We start from the raw sequence: 22,523 nt of genomic DNA on the forward strand, positions 1-22,523 counted from the left end.
ATTCCGCATTATATTTTATTATATAATTTAAATATCACAGGTTGTGCGTTGTATCGATCAATTGTTAAATCCAACCTTGGTTGTTGATTGGAAATTGATTGATCCTTGGATATTGGTATTTGGTACCATCCAAGTTTATTATCCTTGTATTTGATAAAGACTCGCAAATTCTTATTTACTTGAGTAAAGATCAAATCAAGTGAGAGAGATATTAACTCCTCAATATACTTTTCTCTAGATTGAGTCTTACTGTCTAGTTGATTCTCTGGAAAGTATATTGGAGTTTGTCCATACAGATTGCTAAGCGAAATATTGGGTGTGGTTGTTGTACCCCGCTTTTTCATTGCCGACTTTTGATACTTTCAGAACTGCAAGTGTTGATTTCTTCTTTAATTTTGAATATGATTTCATACAACAGCTTTGCAATGCCCTTTTTAGAAGTGTTTGGGTAGTGTGCTTTCATTTCCTTTGCTAAAGATTTTCTCAAAACAATTTTTTTTCATCAAAAATCTTCCCAAATAAGTTCAATAAAAAACAAAATTTCATAACTTAAATTCATAGTTTGAGAAGTTTTAATCTACTTTTAATCAATCTAAACTCAATTAGTCAATCTAAACTTAATTAATTAAGTTAATCAGATTTTTTTAGTGTTAATTAAATAAGGATATATTAGCGATTTACAAAATACATGGTTAAGAGGTGTCCTGTTTACTTCAAAATGACCCAGGTTTTGTCTCTTTAGGTATACCCCAATCAACCTGGGTATACTCCAATCCAACCGTGTATATTTGTTCAAGCAGTTGATTGAGAATTTTTGTTAATTTCTACCGCTCTCCCAAAGTCCCGTGAAGACTCTTCAAATTTTAGAATCCAAAGTCCAAAGTACAGACCTTAAAGATGAACTTCTGAAAGCTCACCTAGATGGAAAGATGACCTTCCAAAGTACAGAATCCAAAGTCCAAAGTACATTTACATGGTGTTTTCGTTGGATGGAAATAGAAAATAAAAAAAATAAAAAAAAAATGATAGATGCCAATCTTCACTCAGCTAGATGTAGTCTTTCCACGTGGTTACTCGTTATAGGCTGAAAAATAAAAAAACTTCTGAAAGCTCATTAGTCATTACTCTCTCTCTCTCTTTCTAGAAACTTCAAGCTCTCACTTCATTCATTTCACTATTTTGTTTCAGCCCTAAACCTTGTCCACAGCTGGAACTGCAGCAGCTTATTGGAGCACAACAGGAGAACTAATAAAATATTAGTATTTAAATAAAAGAAATTCAGTCAAATTGAATGAATTTATTGTTTATATGTAGTTGATAAGATCTCGTTGATTTTACTTCCTCCTAGCTACTACAGATTGTTTTCCTGATTGCTGGATCGATATGAAGAACAGTTACTGGGTTGTTGCTGTTGTTTTATTGGGAGTTTCGTGTTGTTTCATTCAAGTTGTTGATTCTAGCCCTGGTGATTCTGATTCTCTCTACAAGTATGTCTCCTCTCTTCCTCTATCTATTTTGATCTGTTTATTAGTAAGAATTTTATTTTGTCTCCTTGGATCTGTTTGGCTGAAATTTATGAGCATATAGTGTTCATCTCTCTTATTCATCCAGTATTTTATTAAAAATTTAGTTCCGTAGTTATTGTTTTATGGGAACTGAGAGTAGAAATATATGGATGGAGCTCAATTGAATGTATGAATTAAGCAAACTATAGTTGGGGAGAATTTTAAAAGGTAAGTGATTTTAAGTTGATGCTAGTGACACTAGGATGTAGATCTACATTGGCGCAATTAAGAGATTTAAATTGTGATTGAGCCAAGCATTTCATGGTCTGCTGAAACCGGAGTCTAACCAAAGAAATGGCATTCCAGTGAAGATGTTGAAAGGTTCGATTGCTTCAACGGATTGTACTGTTGCTGGGGGAGCTTGATAGTCATGTTTACACTCCTTATAAAATTTAGGATATGATTCTGTCTGGTCTTTGATTGCAGATATGTTTACTTTTACCTGTTCATGAAAAAGTGAAATATATATCAGAACTAGATATCTCTTTTGGTTTATTCACTATTCAGCTGTCACGAGTCATATTTTCATCTAGCTCGAGAACCCTAGAGCTGAAACTAGATACAAAGTCACTCTTCTACTGGCAATTTCAGGACCTATGGCAGAAGCATATAAGATCAAATGGAGAATTTGATATTGAATCAGAGATGCATTATTAGATACAGTCTGCTCTCACTTTCGTAAAAAATTGCGTAGTTCAAAAATTAATATATATAGGTGGTTGGTAACTTGGTATCCAAGTAGGTTCAAACTATCAAAATTTTGTACAATGTATAATGACATAATTTAGACAGAAATTGATGCTAAATGGACTATTCATTAATTTTCCTTGTTCTTTAAGTGATACATTGCAGCTTTACGTATGTAATGTTTCTGTTTGGTGTTAAAAGCTGGTTTAACTGGCCCATAGTGTTTGGACCAACTTAAACTACTACTGTTTTGGAAGCTCCGAGATACTATGACAGTGAAATGAACTGACATGGATATGTTCAAAGAACACCATTAAACACCGACTCCCTAGAATGTCTTGTTTCATCAGTCACTCTACATTTCTGCTCACCTCCTGATGTTTAAAGTTCAAAGCTGACTGTATACGTCACACCATCCAAGTACTATTTAACCGAAATCTGACGTTCAGAAAACAGATGGACAAAGATAGGAACAGCAGTTTTGCTATTGGCCAAGCATGTCAGCTACTAAGATATGTAATTAAATTCATGTACACATCTAACGAGACATTGCTAGCAAATAAATTAATACATAGTATCATTAATATGATTTTTTTTTAAATCTTTGCGTGTTATGATTTAACCATGCATGAGTATTTAAAAGGACAATTTTTTGATTCGATCTTAATGTTATTTATTTCGATCACAGGACTTGTGTAGAGCAGTGCAAGAATACAGGGTGTGTAGGAGAAAACTGTTTTCAACACTTTAGATTCTCCTCTGATGGCGTGTCTGCCGATGGTAAGTGGTACATGCAGGAACCACTTTATCTAAGGTGGAAGCAATGGGACTGCCAGAGTGACTGCCGCTACCACTGCATGCTTGATAGAGAGCAAGAGAGAGAGAATCTTGGCAAAGCTCCAGTCAAGTACCATGGTAAATGGCCCTTCAAGCGAGTCTTCGGGATTCAGGTTTGTAACATTTGTCATCTTATTATCTACCTGTGGTTCTTGATTTCTTGTTAGGCATTCCTGCTCCTAAGAGAAAACTCAGAAACAATAAAACTGTCCTCCGTGTACTCAGGAGCCCGTATCTGTGGCATTTTCTGCTTTTAACCTAGCCATGCAATTCCATGGATGGTTATCTTTCTTCCTTCTTCTGTGCTACAAGTTGCCTCTACGACCTGAAACTAGAAAACCTTACTACGAATTCAGTGGCTTATGGCATATTTATGGCCTCCTAGCGATGAATTCCTGGTTCTGGAGTGCTGTTTTTCACAGTCGGTAAGCTGATTAACTTTTTCTTCTCCCTAAATGATTGTGTTATTTTTTTGGTGAAAGAAAAGAAGCATTTAACAAATATGGTTTATCCTACCACTTATGCTTCGAGGCAGACTTGTAGCTGGTTGCTTAATGATTGTGCTTTTATTTGAGTGCCTATTCGAAAATCTATTGCATCCTCGGAGATTGATTTAGTCACTTAGTGCTTTCTAGGCGCCTCACCGATGTTATAATCAATCTTGTCAAAATAAGCTGCTCCATATGTCTTATATAATGTCTATTGCCTAAACATTTTGTTTCTGCAGTAGTCATCATCTGAATTTGTTTTCCTTTCAGAGACGTGGATCTTACAGAAAAGATTGACTACTCCGCGGCTGTAGCATTACTTGGATTCAGCCTCATTCTGGCATTTTTACGTACTTTCAATGTGAGGCATGAAGCATCTAGAGTCATGATTTCTGCTCCATTACTGGCATTTATTACCACCCATATTTTATACCTCAACTTTTACCAACTTGATTATGGTAAGTCTTCATCTTTTCGCTTAACGTTTTCATATTACAAGTTCAAGTACCATTAACATTTCCATATGATAGCAGTGGCATCTTGTTCCATGGTGATAGGTTCCCCACTCCTATCTGGTTTATATCTCATTACTCCAGAATTATGTTTAATCTGCATATGGTTAGCTGAGTGTGAGTGACTACTGCCCAACATGTGTGTTCATGACGCACACCTTGCTTTTCTCTTATGAGTCTATGGCAATTAGGCTCAAATAAAATATGCCGAGGCATTGTATTCTCCGCAATTCCAGAAAAGAAAACAAGACATAGGTGGTGGTTGCTTGTTGTATTTAAAAGCATTTTAGAGGGAAAGACAAAAGATAAACTTGTTTGCGGGTATCTATTACTTAATGTAAAAACATCATATAGATGTCATCTTTATTTCCTGTGGAGTATGTAATGAGTTGATGGGCTAATGCAAATTCTGAAAACATGGGGATGCAGGTTGGAACATGAAAGTGTGTGTTGTAATGGGAGTGACACAGCTTCTCTTATGGGCTGTCTGGGCAGGCGTAACTCGTCACCCTTCAAGGTGGAAGTTGTGGGTGGTTGTTGTGGGAGGTGGACTTGCAATGCTTTTGGAGATCTATGATTTCCCTCCATACATGGGATTTGTTGACGCTCATGCTCTCTGGCACTTAACCACAATACCCCTCACCTACCTTTGGTGGAGCTTCATCAAGGATGATGCGGAGTTCAGGACTTCAGAACTTGTCAAGAAGGTTAAGTAACTGATGTTTATTACACTGTAACCTACCACGATTGTCTAATTCCCATGTTTCCGACAACCACTGTACTCAACCATACCAACTAGATACTGGACGAATTGTATCATCAGCATCATGTTAGGCCACCCTGCTTCCTAATTGCTTCTGTAGTTGATTGAAATTGTATCCTATTTCTTTTTTTTCTTTTTTTTTGTTTTTTCCTCTTATGCAAATGATGTCTCTGAACATATTTGCCGAGGGGTTTTCCTTGGATGTTTAGGATTTAAGATATTCCTGCAAGACAGATTTTGATCTTTTTTTTTTTTGTTTTTCCCCAATGTGCATGTTAGATCATTGGGTTGCTAGTGATGAAGTTATTTTGTTTTCATGTAAAAAATCCTCAAAAGTCTTATCTATTTGGAAGTATTTTAGACAAGGAATTTGTTTGAGTACAATGTCCATTTTCAATTTAAAGTTGTTCAGGAACTTATGTCCACTGGATATCAGTATCCAACATTGCCCCTATTGGAGTGTGCATTCTTATGTAAGGAGGTAAGGGTAAGACCTCAAGAGTGTGTGAAATGGTGGTGGCAATGCCAGTGACCCACTGGATAATGCTTTGGTAAAAAAGAAAGACCAGTGTGACGGTTGACCTGACTGAATAAAAAATTAAACCGACTAAAAAGATAAAGAAAGTTAAATTGGAACCCATGCCCTTGTGCGGAATGAAAAGAAAACGAAGTTTGGGACAGCTGTGGGATTTGAACCCACGCCCATTCGGACCAGAGCCTGATTCTGAGGCCTTAGACCACTCGGCCAAACTGTCTCAATTGTTGTTAAGAAACTGGTGATCCTATATATAAAGGAACCTGTGGACATTGCCGGCCTAAACAAGGAGCCAAGATCATTAACCATTGAGTCACGGGTAAAATTTTCGGTCACGATGACAGATTCTGAGTTACAAAGCAAACGGATGGGTGGGTGTCGAGCAAATATTGTATTGGGATACCGCTATCAGGTCATTTCGTCCTGGGAAAAGTTTGGAATATTTGGACCACGACCTAAAATTTTGGTCTCAATTCGGTTTATAGGGAAAATTTTTGGTCAAGCGGGCCTAAAGTCACAACCTATCTTGTGTAACAGGTAAGATTTCGCATAAAATGAATTCTCCTCAGAATCTACTTTAATATATGAACTTCTACAGACTTGTCCCGAGTCTCGAGATCGCGCGCCTTTAATGAATGTTGGCAGTCTACATGATCATTGTTGTCTTAGATTTACTAATTTATAGACAGACCAAGTACTGTCTACATGAATTTTTAACAGTCACCAATAATCCATACATGAACACGCTCCATTTTCGAAATGGTGGAATCGATTTCTATCCCTTACGATTATCCTCCGAGTATAAATTCTTGAAATGAATTTCATTGAAGAATGGCAATCCCCACAGATCCTCAAGTTCTTGACTATCTGTAATGGTGCATTTCTCTTGGTACTAATTAACCCAAACGCCACTGCAATCTTTTCACTGTGATGAAAAACCAGACTTTCCCTCTCTTCCTCATCCATGTTCAGCAGCAGTTGCTTAGTATCAGGTTTATACCCATTTAATCTCAATTTCTCACTCATCTCCTCCAACATTAAACGTATCTCTCGTGCTCTAGGATGAGATTCATCTTCCACAAGGAATTCATGAATTGTTCCATCGAGTTCGATCCAGCTACAACCTGGGTTTTTCCTTATATCCTTCTCTTTCATCATCAGTCTCACTGCTGAAACACCTTCCCAATCTCCCAAAGACGCATAAATATTTGAAAGAGCTACATATGACCCACTATCACTTGGAGCTAAATCCATAAGTTTTTTCGCCACACGTTGTCCCATCTCAACATTACCATGCATCTTGCAAGCACCTAACAAGGCTTTCCAGATTACACCGTCTGGCTTGATTGGCATTTTAGATATGAACTCCTCGGCTTCTTCAAATAATCCTGCACGACCGAACAAATCTACCATACATCCATAGTGTTCAATTCTGGGATCTAACCCAGCTATTCTTACCATTTGGTCAAAATACAATCTTCCTTCATCAACCAACCCTGCATGACTACACGCACTCAGCACGCTAATATAACAAACATCAGTCGGTTTCACTCCTTCCATTTCCATCTTATTGAAATAATCAAGCGCATCTCTTGCTCGGCCATGCACAGATAACCCTCCAATGATGGCATTCCAAGTAACAGGATTTCTTCGTGGAACCCTCTCAAATACCTGAATAGCCTTTTCAATGCTCCCACATTTCGAGTACATATCAATCAAAGCAGATCCAAGTACATCATCCACCTCAATCTCATTCCTCTGACAATACAAATGAACCCATTTCCCCAATTCAAGTGCACCAAGACGAGAAATTGCACGGAGAACACTAACCAGCGTCACATAATTCGGACAAACATTTTCCAACTGCATCTTTTGGAATATCTCCAGAGCCTCTTTGAAGTAACCATTTTGTGCATAACCTGCAATCATTCCATTCCACGAAACCACGCTTCTTTGAGGCATTAAATCAAATAACTGCCTCGCTCAATCAAAATCCTCAATTCTTATGTACCCATCAATCATTACATTCCAAAGAACTACATTTCCATCACTAATTGACTCCTTTCTTGTTACACCACTTTTATCAAACAGTTTCCTTGCATCCTTCATGAGCCCACAAACCGCATACATTCGAACAAGATTACTAACAATAAACTCGTCTATGTCTAAACCCAACCCGCGTTTAATAACCTGACAATGAACTTGTTTTCCTTCTTCAATTCTTCTCATCTTCGCACACGCTTTTAAAATTGATGGAAACGTAAATCGATTTGGTTCGACGAATTCATTATACAGCATTTGGCTGAAAATGATAAGAGATTCTACAGATTGATTGTTTGTTTCAGAAAAAGCTCTGATGATAGTGTTAAAAGAGAAACAATTAGGTTCCTCCATACGATCAAAAAGTAAACGAGCATACTGTAAATCTCCATTACTTGTTAAAGCAGAAAACTGTAAGATCTCAGCAGCAGCAAATGGGTCTCTTATTCGACCAGTTTTGATCTTTTTCCCGTGAATTTGAATCAAATCTCTCATGGTTTTGCATGATTTTATTTCTGCTTGGGAAATACATGGTGGGGGCGGTGAGTTTCTGACTAGCGCGGAATTTGAAAGGAAGAACATGATTTGGCGGGAGGGAGATAAGGCCACCAGTTAATATACTGCGGTTGAGCAGGTCAAAAGTTCGACTTCATGTGCAGTAAAATGTTTTCTTTTTCTTCTCCTCGAATGAAATTTGGTGCATTTGAGAGATGAAATCTTTTCAAGTTTCTAACCAACCAAATGTTAATGGTTCCAAAGGCACAAACATATGCATTATCCCCAACAAGGTGTTAGTTGGTCATCAGCTTGTATGAAACCAAGAACTGTTTCGACCGAGATTCTTTGGAGTCTTTAGATCAATGAGCTTGATTATGTATCTGATTTTCAAGTTATATAAGTTATTTGATCCCGTGATCTAAAGGTTTTTGTTGTCAACCAGAGAAATAAAAAACGTAACTGTAAAACGATCTGGCACAGAAAGAATAACTAGATATCAAGCTGAACCCCCCAAGCTATTATTTGACATCATAATCAAGAGAACATTAAAAAAACTAAAAATGTATAAACTGTATGCCTGAATCTTCTTCGACGTCTGCCTTAGTGGGTTAGAACTCATCCAATGGAATATTTGTGCATTATGGGATTTCTCAATTCCATAAAATTCCCAAAAATATGTGCATGCCTGCACAAAACCCATAAAAAACTCACGTAAGTCGCAACAGTCAATCACTTCACTCCATCGCTGAGTTCCACCACCAATAGCTTTCAGTTTCCCTAGAATTACGCCTGCCTGCTCCTTGCTTCATTATAACCAGCGACTTCTCCCCTAGTTCCTCAACCTCCTTCGATCCTAGACCAGTAAATGCTTTAGCCTCGTCCAAAACCTTGATCTTGGAGGCCGCATCAAATTTCTAAAGCTTCACATCGAATGTTGTTTTCTCTGCCTTCGACAAACCAGCAGAAGCCCCGCCCAAACAACCAGCGCACTGTACCTTCCGACTCAATTTATTGCATCTTAGGACGTTCTTGTCAGATAGTGGGGTTCTAGGGCCAGACAGTGGGGATCTAGGGCCATATGAAGCTAGGTAAATGTTTTTCGATGTTCATAAACCTCTAGCTCTAGGTCAGTCCACTGAGAGCTACAACCGAATCAGATCCAGAAACACATTCATCTTCTACGAACGGGATGGTCCTCCAGACCTTCAATTTTAGTGGGTGATTCTCTTCGCCTTCCGTTGTCTTGTTGTTTCCTATGCAAATGGCTGCATAATGTGATCTTGCCAGTTCAAATAGTCCAAACTGCCAATTAGTTTTGACATCCTCAGAAGCATTGAGAGGTTCAACAACTATTTTAAAATCCTCGGAGTGAGAATCCAGGGTAACATGTAAGCGGGATTTAGGTTTCCGTCTGAATTGGATGGCAAAAGTCTTGAAAGGTGAAGCCGAGAAACCCCTGCCCAGTGCTTTGACATATGCTTCCTTAAGTGTCCACAATTTGATAAACTCATGCCGTTGAACCTCGGGATCCGCAATTGCTTGCAAGCGTTCCACTTCATGAGGTGAGAAATAACGTCGAGCAAAAGCCATGGTACTAGTCTTTGCCTTCCTTTGCTTCTCTTCGACATCAATTCCTATAGGCATATCTACAGTTACACCACAGGCTATCAAAGATGATGAATGTGAGATGTTAAAATGCAAGGATGGTGGGTTCCACTGTACATCATGCTTCCATTCTACCTCTGGTTTCCCAAAATTATTCTTCTGGAACTTCAACAAATTTGGACTGACTTGTGTGTCTGTATATCTTGCAAGAGTAGTGCGCACCAGAGCACGAGCTAGCAAGGCTCCTTTCTGAAGTCTGTCTCCTTGCATCTGTAAAACAGTTTTCTTCTCACATGGTGATAATAGCTTCATATACTGATTTTGGAGGGATGCATCCTTTACTTCATCAGGTATAACGTACCAAAGATGGGTTTCCCTTCGAGAAGGAAGTGGTACAGAAACCAAAGGTGATGATGACGAACAAAAGAGCTTCCTCGCGAAACAATCTATCTGCATCGACATACTCCTTCTACAGAACAATGCAATCATGTGTATCTACAGTACACCGTGTGCTCCTCACAATTATGGGTTATGACAATTGAATGTGCATCTTTCTGTCTCTACCCAGAGTTTGAGAACTCCCTTGAAATTTGATAATCCTGAAAAATGGAGGGTATTTTTTCAATTCCCTCCTATTAAAAACACCAATATTTGGTAATCGGATCAAAATGAAAAGAACGGAGATCACATTGCTAGATATCCGTTTTTCTCTTGTAAGGTAGTCTACTAGTATTGAGTAGGCAGAAACCCAATAGACAAACACTAACAAAATGCAAGGGTTGAAAGAAAGAAATAAAACAAAATGCACTAGGGCACAAACATATGAGATTGACACAGCTAGCTGCCTTAGCGAATTTGATTTTAAGGGGGAAACTAATGTCTCTAATGCCAACAAATACTTATTATATTATGCTTACCGAAATACGAGCTGACTCATCCAAGATCTGAATTCTTTTATTGATAAAAGAATCATATGCCAACAAATACGAAACATGAGGAATTGATAAATGCATTTCAAATAAACAAAGCACAAAATAGATGATGATGATATCCATATCAAATCATGAAACAACTAAATTGACTATCAAGAGTTTCACCGCAGTCGTGTTATTTTCAAAAGAAAATTCAACTATCAAGAATACTCTCGTTCCTCCAAGTTATCTCACATCAAAGCTACTTTTCATAGATAGAACTGAAAGGTGTTGGCAAAGTAAACTATATACTAATCTTCGTCCAGATAGAACTAGCAGTATTTCGACACTGATCAAGTAGGTCAAACGATCAAATCTTTATACATTTAATACTGATCCGACTTCCATACTACCCTCTACACACTAAGCAATTCCATACTACCCTCAACGCACTAAGCAATTATGTAGGAACAAGCAGCTCATCAACCAATTCAAAAATTATGTTGAACCCACAATACTTGATAAAAGTTAAAACTACTCACAAATTTCTTACACACAAACCCATAAAATTGAAAGAAGAAACTTAAAACTCTAAGCTAGGCATTCCAGTGATTGAAATTCTGAATCGTCATCAACATTCTAAGCTGAGCATTCCAGTAACTGAAATTCTGAAAGAAATAAATGATAGAAACAAAGAAGATTACCGGTTGAGAAATCAAATCACTCTGGTATTGAGCTTTGGACCTTATCTCTTGTACTACCTGCAAAATACACCACGTAGTTTGGCTCAAAATTTGTATTAACCCATCACACTTGAATCATACTCAGAAAATTACAGACGCAAAATAAACGCACAGAGTATCTAAATGTCAATTTATTTATGTTTGTAATGTTGGTGAAAACTGGAGACACTCAATGTTCATACAAAGTTCCGTGAAAACTAAAACTAAAAAAAAAGTTCACCAATTAAGCCCAGTTAACAAAACTCGTAGCCTCTAACTATCTGCCTGTAGATCAACTAAGATGATCAATTGATAAGCAAGCATCAGTGTACATCGACGAGGAACCATACTTAGGGTCAACATTCTGAAATTTCTGACTACTTTGTTTAAGTACAAAGGCAAATAGAACGAAGTCGATACGACTTGCTATGCATCCGAAGGCATCGTTTATATACAATTTCGAAAGTGTAAATATGATTTCCACACCTATATTTTCAACACTCAATTGAATACATAGTGGACTCCACAGCAGCAAGTAGCTAACATAACAACAATCAAGAACAATTGACCCTAGCGTTATAACCCTAATTTAAGATTTTCGAGTCCTTTTCAATTGGCAGAACAAAAATCAACCAGCAGAAATACCTTCTAAAATAAGAACACCATTAAAAAGACATACCTTCGAGAATACTCCAAATTTGGATTAGATCAGGATAGAGGGGGGAATTTTATTCAGAGGAAACGGAAGGAAATTTTGTACAAAAAGAAACACAAATTTGACGAGGAAAAAAAAAAGAAAAAAAAAAAAGAAGAAGATACCGGACGACGGAGAGACACACAAGGGAAAACAAACTCTTTGGCCCATGCAAGTCTCGAACCTGCGACCTTCGCGTTATTAGCACGACGCTCTAACCAAAACGAATTGGCCCGACGAAATTGTTTGTCGAACTTACTGATCTGTTCTATGCAACAAAATTTTTCAATCCCACTTTGAGCCAACCTCAAAACTTTCGACGCATACAAGGTAATGACAAAATAGAGACTAAAATCAATAACCCCTAATCCATTATGTTTTTATCATGACATTAATATCTTCCTTCATTAGTGTTAATAATAATAATTAGAATCTAATATTAATGAATGATTATAATGTTAGTTTCAAAAATATTTTTTTTTTCTTTTTTTTTTAGAGATGGTTAGGGTTTGTTAAAGAAGAAGATATTAGGTTTTTGGGATCGGCTGAGATTTGTTAATACAAAGTTAGACTTCTAAACGAGGTTTAATGTCCTTTTTATAAGTTACATTCGTCAAAAAATTAAAATTTTAAAACCTAGATCAGCTGACCAGATGGATGATAACATGTCAGCCGAACCTATGTTTTCAGAAAATATACCTAGGTTCGGCTGACAAGTTATCAGCCGAACGTGGGGTGTTCTTCGTATATGAGACATAAAATATACCTAATTGGAGCGAAAAGTTCCCTGATTTTGCCCAAATTTGATGAAAATTCTCCTAACATAAATGTCTTGTAGTTGTTGTAATTGTGACTTTCTAGAAGAAAAAGAAGATAATGCTGGTAGTGGGGATGGCCGCGTCAGTGGCGTGGGGTTAGAAGAAGAGGAGAAGGGTGGTGCTGGCAGTGGCGGAACTAGAAAATAAATGATGGGGTGGCTTGAAAACAACTTGGTTTGGCTTGGGCTGGCTTAAGACTATTGTTTAGGCTTGATTTTTTATAGCCAAACACAAATACACTGTAAAAGTGTAAGTTTTTTTAGACTTTGAGCTTGCTTAAGCCAGCCCAAGTAACTACACAGTTCCGCCCCTAGTGGCTGCTGGTGTTTCCCTGAAAAAAGAGAGGATATTTTCATATTACCAACGAAGGAGGATTAATCCTGCATCAACGGTTAGGATTAATCGTAGATATACCTGTCGATTATATTTATCTCGTCGGTGACCGGCCTATTAACCAATCCATAATTGATCACATCCGTTGAATTATCGATTAGGTGTTTCTGATCAGTTCGATCAAACCGATGCCTAGTGTAGAAAAACGTAAAAAGAGTCCTAGTTTTTCCAGTTCAGATTCAATTACTAGTTTCACCGTAGAAGAAGTGGTAATTATATAATTGTCCCTTGTTTTGATGGGCTTCACAAATACTCTTATGATACAAAAAATATACCCCTCTTAATCTAAATCCCATTAGGGGTACATTAAGGATTTTGTAACATTACAAAATTACCCTCATATATATATTAAACTAACGAAAAGAAAAACAAAAAGAGAGAGAAGTCATGCAACTGCTAAAATTTCTTTAAAAAAATTCGAAATTTTTTATGAAAATTTTAGGTTTGAATCAAGAGAATTTCTTAATCTTCTCTGTCTTCTACTTCATCCGTATTAATCAACTGACTCAACGGAACTTGTAAATTTCAGATCTGTCGTTTCTTCATCAACAACAAAATCATCAGATTTGAACGAGATATTTCTGAGTTTCTTCATCTGAGTTTAGCAACACATTTTACTAGATTTGTTTCAACAAATTGGTAATGTTGATTCCTAATTGAAGATTCGTAGATATGTATGTTTGATTTGCATGTTCGAATTTTGATTCTTAATTTGACGAGATCTGATTTTTGATTTGCATGTTTGATTCAACAGATTTTGAGTTTGATTTTTGGTTCTATAGATCGTTAATTTATGTTGATTCTACTAGATTCGTTGATTTAAACTCGAGATCGTGAATCATATTTTAAACAAGTACTTTTTAATTTTTCATTTTGCGATTTTTGATTTTTGATTTTTTTCTGGTTTTTAATGTGTTTTTGCTTAGAACAGCTCATGAAACAAATTTATGTTTATAATTCAGGAATTTTAGCTTTGATTTATGTTATATGAATCTTTTTTGATGAATCGGTTCTGTTAATGAATGTTGATCCTCTTGTTGTTGAGTATAACCGGTAGAATGTAGGTAGCCATGATGTATCTTTCTACATTTAATTGAATTAGTTTTTGTGATCAACTCTGTTGATGAATGTTGACACTTTTGTTGTTGAATATAACTGGGATAATTTTGGTAGTCATGATGTAAGCGACGTCACCGAATTATCCAGATTATGGTATCAACATTGGTTGTTGGCACAGGTTTATTGGATCAACTTTCATTGTTGATACAAAATTTTCAGATTATGGTGTCAACATTGGTTGTTGACACATGATTGGTTGGATCAACTGGTATAGTTTTTAAATTACGGTGTCAACATTGGTTTGTTGATCCTAAATTCTGAACACAACATTGTCTTTTTTTAATATATTTTACTCCCTCCGTCTCTATTATAAAGGCGGAGAAGGAGAAATCTCGTAGAATAAGAAGAGTTTTGGTTTGCATATATTTCCCTAAAACTACCTTATTTATCCATAATAAAGATTTTGATAGTTAATGAATATCCTGATTTCAATGAATTTGTATTCCACTAAACAACGAAAGTATAAGAGAATCTGGTGAGAGAAATTAGCTAAACAATAAATATTGGAGTAAACTGTATGGATGGGAAAGTTTTATATTAGTAATTATCCTAGAAAATTATTGTAGTAATAAATATCTTTGTTGATACCCGTAAGCTTAACTAAGGGTATATAGGGAAGAAAACACATTGAAAATAGTTTTCTGCCTATATATAGGGACTACAATTTTTTACTTCTCCGCCTTTATAATAGGTACGGAGGGAGTATGAGTTTGTTAATCTGTTATGATTGTTGCAGAGTTCATATTTTGTAATTTGACTGTCTCGCAGGTCAAATATGGTTGTAATTTGTAGCTTAGGTTAGTTTATCTTGTTTTCTCTTATTGTTTGCAGTGAATATTTAGCATAGAGTATGTATTTTTCATGAGGTATTGACGTAGCAGTTGATTTAGCATAGAGTATGTATTTGTCATGAGGTATTGATGTAGCAGTTGATATTGTCGCCGACTGCATACTAATCCGGCTGAGAGTAACATATTCATGATTATTTGGTTGTTGGCACAAGTTTTATTGTATTATCTTTCATTTTTTTACACAAAAATCTGTGATAATTTTTAGATTGTTCTGTGAAATTTGTGTTGTTGATCCGACAACTTTGGTTGTTCACACAGGTTTTACTGGATCAACTATCATTATTGACACATAAAATTTGTATAATATTCAGATTATGGTATCAATATTGGTTGTTGGCACAGGTTTATTGGATCAACTTTCATTGTTGATACAAAGAACCTGGATAGTTTTCAGATTATGATGTCAATAATAGTTTGTTGATCCCAAATTATGAACATAATTTATTTATTTATTTTTATGTTTTATGAGTTTATGAGTTTATTGATCTGTTATGGTTGTTGAAGTCAAAATATGGTTGTTGCATAGTTCACATTTTGTAATTTGACGGTCTCGCATTTTTTTTCGGAATCAGCTATTGCCAGCGAGATGATTAGTGTGGTGAAACAAAACCGGCCTTATGTCCCTGAAGACCTCATACTGTTTGGTTATATTATGGATGGGATCTCAAATGTCATTCATCACCATTTGGATTTGAGATTTTTCATTCACTATTACATCACGAAAGGGATTGATATGTTGAAGTTTAACATCCAGTTAAGGGTTTGAGTTGACTCTATTGCTCCTTCTTCTTATGTTGCTCCTTTTTCGTCATCATCAAGTTGTGTTTCAAACAACAAGGTAGTTGTTGTAGAAGACTTGACCGATGATTCGTCTTTGATCAAAAGGGTTCCCAAAAAGTCTGATGCTTGGGAGAACATCTTAACTGGAGTAAGGCAGTTGTTTTAAAGTGTTGATGATGTTCGTAAAACTGTTTAAAAGTATGAAGTTCAAAGTGGTTACAAAGATTACTTACGTAAGAGTGACCAGACACGATACACTGTGGAGTGTACGCACAAGGAAAGTCAAAATTGTCACTGGAGGTTTCATGCCCCTCTCCTTTCCAGTATTGATGGCGTGTTTAAGTGCAAGACGTATCATGGAGAGAATTCATGTAATTTAGCTTGTTCCGATCCATCAAAAGTCAGAATGACAAAATCTATTCTGAAGGATATCTTAATAGATGATTTTCGAGCATCAAAGAAGAAGAAGACCGCAACGGATGTCAAAGATCTGCTCCAGCTGGATTATGGAGTTGATCTCATGTATAGTCAAGCATACCATGGTTTACAATTCACTAAAGAGTGTCTTTGGGGTGATGACATCAAGTCCTATCAGACTTTGTTTGGTATAAAGATTCCATTGAACGTTACAATCCTGGAAGTGTCGTCAAGTTTGAGTATGATAGTGTAACGAAGTAGTTCAAAAGGTTTTTTGTCACCTTCGAAGCTTCCATCACCTGGTTTCAATAATTACTGTCGTCCGATGTTATTTACTGATGCTACTTTTTTCACTGGGAAGTTCAAGGGCGGTCTTATGGTTGCTTGCAGGAAAACTGGTAACCAAGTTATGATTTTTATTTTTCTATTTTTTAATTATTAATTGAAAGCCAATGCATGAATTTTTTTACTCTGAAAGAGTTAGCAATGTAGGATTCATGTGTCTCTAGATTTCAGTTTTTTTGGAAACTCACTTGTTCCTCCATTTCTTTTTTAAGTGTTTCAACTTTGGTTGTTGATACTAGTATTTTGTGTCAACTTGAGGTGTTGATACCATTGTATAGTCTGATATGTCTCTGGATTTCACTTCTATGGATCCCATAACTTTTGTTGATCCCATAACTTTTGTTGTCGATCCCACAACTTGTCATGGATTTCAATTGTCTATGATCAACTTTTATTGTTGATCCCAAATTTTTGTATCAACTTTTGTTGTCGATACCATAACTTGTTCATGGATTTCAGTTTTATGGGTCACTTTTTGGATTTTTGGTGTTTTTGGTTTTTATAAAGATCTATCCAGTCGCATTTGGAATTGTTCCTTGTGAAAATTGTGAGAGTTAGGAATGGTTCTTAACCAATTTGAATGGTATTATCCGTGACAATCGTCCACTGACCATAGACCGTGGAACTGGCCTTTTGAAGCATGTCCCTGAGATCTTCCCAAATGCTCACCATTCATACTTTTTGTACCATATGAAAGGAAATATTCCTGTTCCAAAGGGCAAGAGTAGGCAAACTGCTGTGAAGTTGTTTGCAGAGTGATACACTGCATTGAGTATAAGCAATTTGAAGTTGGATTCAGTTATTGATTGGATGGTAAAGATTTCATTCCATAACTGGGATGCTCATGCATTTCTAGGACAAAGATTTGTTGAGAACACAACTAATATTGCTGAGAGTATTAATAGAGTGATTAAGCATGATAAGCGGCTTCCAGCACTTGAGCTTATCGATGTTATTCGTGCCAGGGTAATGGAGCATAACTAAAAAAGGTTGGTGGAGTCTAGTAAGTGGACTACAAAGCTTACTCCTCGGATGCATGCTAGGCTCAACAAGAGGGTAACTGAGTGTCGTTTTTACAAGTTTAGAAGATCAAGTGAGAAATTTTTTGAGATCATTTCTCTTACTAGAAAGCATACAGTTGACTTGGATGCTAGAACATGCACTTGCAATTGGTGGCAGAAACATATTTTCCCTTACACCCACTCGATGAAAGTGATGTTTCAGATTGGGGAAGATGAACCTTACAAGTACATCATTATGTATTATACGACCGAGTAATATAGAGGTTTGTATACTCATCCTATCTATCCTATTCCGGACATGAGAGGCCTCCAAAAACTTCTGAGGATGGTTATGTCTTGCCTCCCAATGGTGGTCGAGCATCAGATGGAAGGCCAACTGCTGCAAGGTACAGGGGTTCTCGAGAGAAAGTGCACAAGAACAGGAAGTGTGGTAATTGTGGGATTCTTACCTTACATAATAGTCGTAGATGCATTTCGCAGAGCTCCTTTGGCTCATCGTGCACCAATGTTCAGCAAGGAGTCTAGTTCCAGGATGATCAACTTTTTGAGGAGGATGTTGTTCAGAACTTTTGTGATGCTTTCCTATTTTTCTGAACAACTTTTTTTATTACATACATTATGTTTATGTCACCTTGGATGTTAGTTCTTTTCTTTTTTTTTGCTTGTTGGCTTTGTTATGTTTTTAATGGCATACATTTTTAAAGGGTATGTCCGTTTATAGGTTCCAGGTTTACTGGTTTTGACAGGAAACATGCTTATGTAAATAGTATCAAAATTTCATTGTTGATGCTATTCATGGGATCAACACACATTATTCGATCAACTTCCATTGTTGACACTTAATAAAATCCAAAAAATTGCATGGTTTTATCTATATGCAAAAGTAAACTCCATTAGCTTTACATACCTGAAATCTTTAATACTAACATTGATTCACTTGATAACAAACCAATCATTCATTCACTCATTATTTTTGACCCATTGCTTTGTGGGATCAAATCCCATTGTTGATGTTATTCATGGGATCAACTTTCATTGTTGACCCCACGTTATTGGATCAACTTCCATTGTTGACACTTAATAAAAAAAATTGCATGGTTTTATCTGTATATACAAGTTAACTCCATTAGTTGTAAATATTTGCAATCTTTAATAATAACATTCATTCACTTGATAACAAACCAATCATTCATTCATTCATGATGGATGGATAGAAATCAGTAAATCAAATTAATACTAACATTAACTCATAACAAACCATTACTAATAAACCATTCAAATTATTTCAGAAGATAAACATCCTTGCGTACATTTCTGACAGTAACTAATATGTCTTTTAAACTAATTACCAATGAGCTAGACCTATATTTTACTTACTAGGATCTGTTAAAACTATACTAAGACGTTTCTTGTCAGACCATGAAAAGAGTATGGTTAACTACCACTTGCAGAGTTACACACTAATCCAATGTTTCAACCGAGTCTTGTAAATTGATTACTTTATCAACTGCGTCAGTTAGTTGTTGGTTTTCCTTGATTTCTTAAACGAAGTCGGTAAGTCGTTGATCTTCTTTAACTTTTGCAGGAGAGTCAGTAATTTCTAAAACCGGTTTCCATGTATCAAATTCCCCCCAAAAATCTTGCTGTCATCTTCACTCTCTTTATGTTCAGCTTGTCAAGGTATCTTTTGTTTTTCCCATCTAAATCCTCGCAGTGTCCACGCTTCACTAAACACTTATGAATAAGCAAATGCGCATTGCCCAATCCAACCCCTTTTGTGCTGGTACATAGCAGTGCCCAAATTCCGAACTTATTGGTTCACCTGTTTCGGCATCTCTTTTTCCCATTTCGTTCAGCACATCAGTCAATGGTTTTATCATGACAATATACTGTTTGTTGTACCCTGGATTGTGATATAAGGTGTTGAATACTAGCCATCTTCCCCTTAGTAACGCAAGCAACACCCAATGGAATGGTCTATTTTTTTTTGTCAAGCCGACAGATTGGTATGAGCAGGTACGTGTCTTCGCCATTCACTGTGTAATTCTGTGTTATCTTATCTGCAATCCCACATTTATCCATTTACGTGACATCTTTGCTGGCTATTGCGTTCTTCAACAGTTGATGCATCATATTGTCGACATTAGTTTGTTTGTCATATTAGATAACAACAAGTATATCATAAATGTTTGCCAAATTTGGTTGTTGATACTATAATCTGAAAATTGGTATTCTCAGATTCCAGATTTTTGAGGGTCAACTGCTATTGTTGATACAAAAAAGTTGTAGTATTGTTCAGTTATTTGTGTCAACTTTGGTTGTTGACTCCATTTACTAGGAACAACTCCCATTGTTGACACACAAAACTGGAGTATGTTTTCGGTTATTTTGTATTAACTTTGGTTGTTGACACTCGTATAATTTTATCTTTTGTAGACATACCTGTAATATATTTGTGCTATAACAAACTAACAATACTTCATTCATTCATGTATACTTGTACCATCCCTAGCATACCAAATTGTTTCATCGCACCTAAATAAGATGTCAAATACAATATATAGACCTAATTAAGTGGATGTAACAAGTTATTGAAAACACAAATTAAGAGTTTTTGTTACTTACATAAGCATTTGTAGACAGAATCAAGTGCTTCTTGCCGTAGTAGCTCGGCTTACTTGGATTTTCCATCTTTTATTGCAGCAAAATCAACAATCTCGCTGTGAATGTTGGAGTTATCAATTAGAGCTTGGATATGCTTTCCAAGGAAGATTTCTTCCACGTCATTACCGAAATAATAACTATAATCTCTGTCAATGCATTTTCTAAAAATAACCAAATGAAAGTACTATTATCATGACATGACATATTATAAATTTTAACTGAAAGTTGAAATAAAATCATTTTATTTCAGATGTTTCATGAGATCAACTTTGATTGTTGGCACCTATAAATAAATTGGTAAGTTGTTACAGAGTTTCATACCATTCTTTCGTATTCTCAAAGAATGGACGAAGGAGCTTTTATTCTTCCTCGGTGCAGGATTTACAGAGTTTTAGTTTTTCCGGCTTCTTCAGCTATATTGGTTCAGGTGGCGTCACATCAATGTAATCGTCGAGGTTGACTATTTCAACACCTCCTCCCCTTCTTCTTTCCCTTTCCTTTTCCCCTTTTCTTCCCCTTCTTTGCCTCCTTCATTGTATCTTTACCTTCAGGTGTGAAATCGTCCATATCAGTTCGCCCCTTCCTTGACCTTTTTTTATCCTTCACTCTTCTTTCATTAGTGTCACACTGATTTTTCTGGCTCTGCGTCGCTTCAGAATCATCGGCGTGGATGTCCCATTATTCTTGTTCAGTTGGCCCTTCAAATGTATCTAATTTGTATATCACTCTCATCCCTTATGTTACATCATCTTCCGTTTCCTCTTCCATTTGCTGTGTCGGAGTATCATATAATCCGGCAGTTATTGCGTTGAAGTTTGGGGTAGTACCGGTAGAGACATAATCCGATTCTTCTAGATGTATAGATTTAGTTGGAGGAGTTGAATAAATAATAAAATCTCCCACCTTATCCACTGTCTCCATGTTTGTACTCTTCTCTACGTGCTGAACTTCATTCTCCTCTTCTAATAGTGGAACTGAATTACTAATGTCTGCGATCACAAAACGTATTTGAAGATCTGCTTCTTGTCTTCTTATTTGTTCTCTTCCTGCCTCGAATCCCACCTTCCAGTTCGCCAAGCGCTCCTTCATTATAGGGTTTACCTGGTACCTTAGTCTCCTTTCAAAACCCTTTCGCGAAGTACCTTTCCAAATTACTTGGACTTGCATCTGACAACGACAAGCTGAGTTGACTTGCTTCTGCTTCTTCATCCACATTCATTTCATCTGTTTGTGGTTTGTTACTTGCATCGTTCAAGTCATCTTCATTGTCCTTTCCAGATGATTCTCTGTTTGTATTCTGAGTGAACTCAGTTTATAAGAAATTCGTGGCTGTTGCATAGTATTCCTTTTGAGTACTCGGTGATCTTGCTTTCTGGACAATCCTTTCCTTTTTCTGTCATTCCTTCACTTTTTTATATATGTAATAAAGCATCTCCCACTCTCCAGGTTCCAACTAAATTATATCTTTGTTCTTGTCAATAATCTTTCTCATGAAGATCATGTTGCTCATAAATGTTATAGTTTGACCCCTTCTTTGATAAGTTATTTCTTGCTTGTCACATTTAAGATACGAGTTGTCTTCTGCTAACTGCTCGTTCTTCTGCCTCTCTTCTTCCAATTCCTGTGTTGGTGTTGATAGGTCAATCAAATACATCTCTTCTTGTTAAACTGGATCAACAAAATCTTCATGAACCTGCAAACCGGTGTACAATACAGTGAGAAAAGTATTTTCTGGACAATAAAATAACTTTTTATTCTATTTTTTTCTCACATTCTATCCTTAATATATCTTTCATGAGGGGGCACAACCCCCGAGTAAGGTGCGACGTATATGAATTTGCAGCTAAAACGCTATGTTAGGTTGATTTCTTTTTTGTTTGGAGTGAAATTGATTTTGTTACGGTGTCAACTTATTTTTTGACTCCATATAATTTGTATCAACTTTAATTATTGATACACAAAAGCTGAAATATTTTTCAGTTATTTGTGTCAACTTTGGTTGTTGACTCCATTCATTAGGGATCACCTTCCATTGTTGACATACAAAATCTAGAGTACATTTCAGATATTGTGTCAACTTTGGTTGTTGACTCCATATAATTGGATCAACTTCCATTGTTGATACACAAGCTTTGGTTGTTAACTCCATAAAATGGGATCAACTTTCTTTGTTGACACAATAAAAACTAGAATGTTTTTGAAATATAAAGAGATTAAAATGAACTTTTTTTACCTGGTGTTTAAACCAAGACATGTC

General features: G+C 36.3%; 2 protein-coding genes and 1 pseudogene across 4 annotated transcripts; 1 reads left to right on the top strand and 2 right to left on the bottom strand.

Annotated features, from left to right (window-relative positions):
* Positions 1–1,033: 1,033 nt before the first annotated feature.
* On the top strand, positions 1,034–5,221 carry LOC113297092 (post-GPI attachment to proteins factor 3-like). Its single transcript, XM_026545491.1, has 5 exons — positions 1,034–1,487; positions 2,941–3,202; positions 3,315–3,514; positions 3,848–4,035; positions 4,519–5,221. Exons 1-5 carry the CDS (start codon positions 1,384–1,386, stop codon positions 4,803–4,805), a joined length of 1,041 nt encoding a protein of 346 aa, XP_026401276.1. The 5' UTR covers positions 1,034–1,383; the 3' UTR covers positions 4,806–5,221.
* A 764-nt stretch (positions 5,222–5,985) lies between these two features.
* LOC113294566 lies at positions 5,986–8,009 on the bottom strand (annotated as a pseudogene).
* A 388-nt stretch (positions 8,010–8,397) lies between these two features.
* Positions 8,398–12,665, bottom strand: LOC113297093 (4'-phosphopantetheinyl transferase HetI-like). 3 transcript variants are annotated; one of them, XM_026545493.1, is made up of 3 exons: positions 12,624–12,665; positions 11,146–11,202; positions 8,398–10,162 (listed from the first exon to the last, which is right to left on the bottom strand). In XM_026545493.1, the coding sequence occupies exon 3, from the start codon at positions 10,017–10,019 to the stop codon at positions 9,048–9,050; it is 972 nt and encodes a 323-aa protein (XP_026401278.1). In that variant the 5' UTR covers positions 10,020–10,162; positions 11,146–11,202; positions 12,624–12,665; the 3' UTR covers positions 8,398–9,047. The 3 variants fall into 3 exon arrangements, with proteins under 3 accessions (XP_026401278.1, XP_026401277.1, XP_026401279.1); XM_026545492.1 differs by lacking the exon at positions 12,624–12,665 and adding an exon at positions 11,843–11,974; XM_026545494.1 differs by lacking the exon at positions 12,624–12,665 and adding an exon at positions 11,843–11,960 and having other exon boundaries at positions 8,398–10,129.
* Between the last annotated feature and the right edge of the window lie 9,858 nt (positions 12,666–22,523).

This window comes from Papaver somniferum, chromosome 7, assembly GCF_003573695.1.
Source record: "Papaver somniferum cultivar HN1 chromosome 7, ASM357369v1, whole genome shotgun sequence".
In the NCBI taxonomy this organism is placed as follows: Eukaryota; Viridiplantae; Streptophyta; class Magnoliopsida; order Ranunculales; family Papaveraceae; genus Papaver; species Papaver somniferum.

Coding starts and splice junctions, on each gene's coding strand:
- LOC113297092 (XM_026545491.1), top strand. CDS start 1,384: ATGAAGAACAGTTACTGGGTTGTTGCTGTTGTTTTATTGGGAGTTTCG. Junction 1,488..2,940: donor GATTCTGATTCTCTCTACAA/GTATGTCTCCTC, acceptor TTTCGATCACAG/GACTTGTGTAGAGCAGTGCA. Junction 3,515..3,847: donor AGTGCTGTTTTTCACAGTCG/GTAAGCTGATTA, acceptor TTTTCCTTTCAG/AGACGTGGATCTTACAGAAA.
- LOC113297093 (XM_026545493.1), bottom strand. CDS start 10,019: ATGATTGCATTGTTCTGTAGAAGGAGTATGTCGATGCAGATAGATTGT.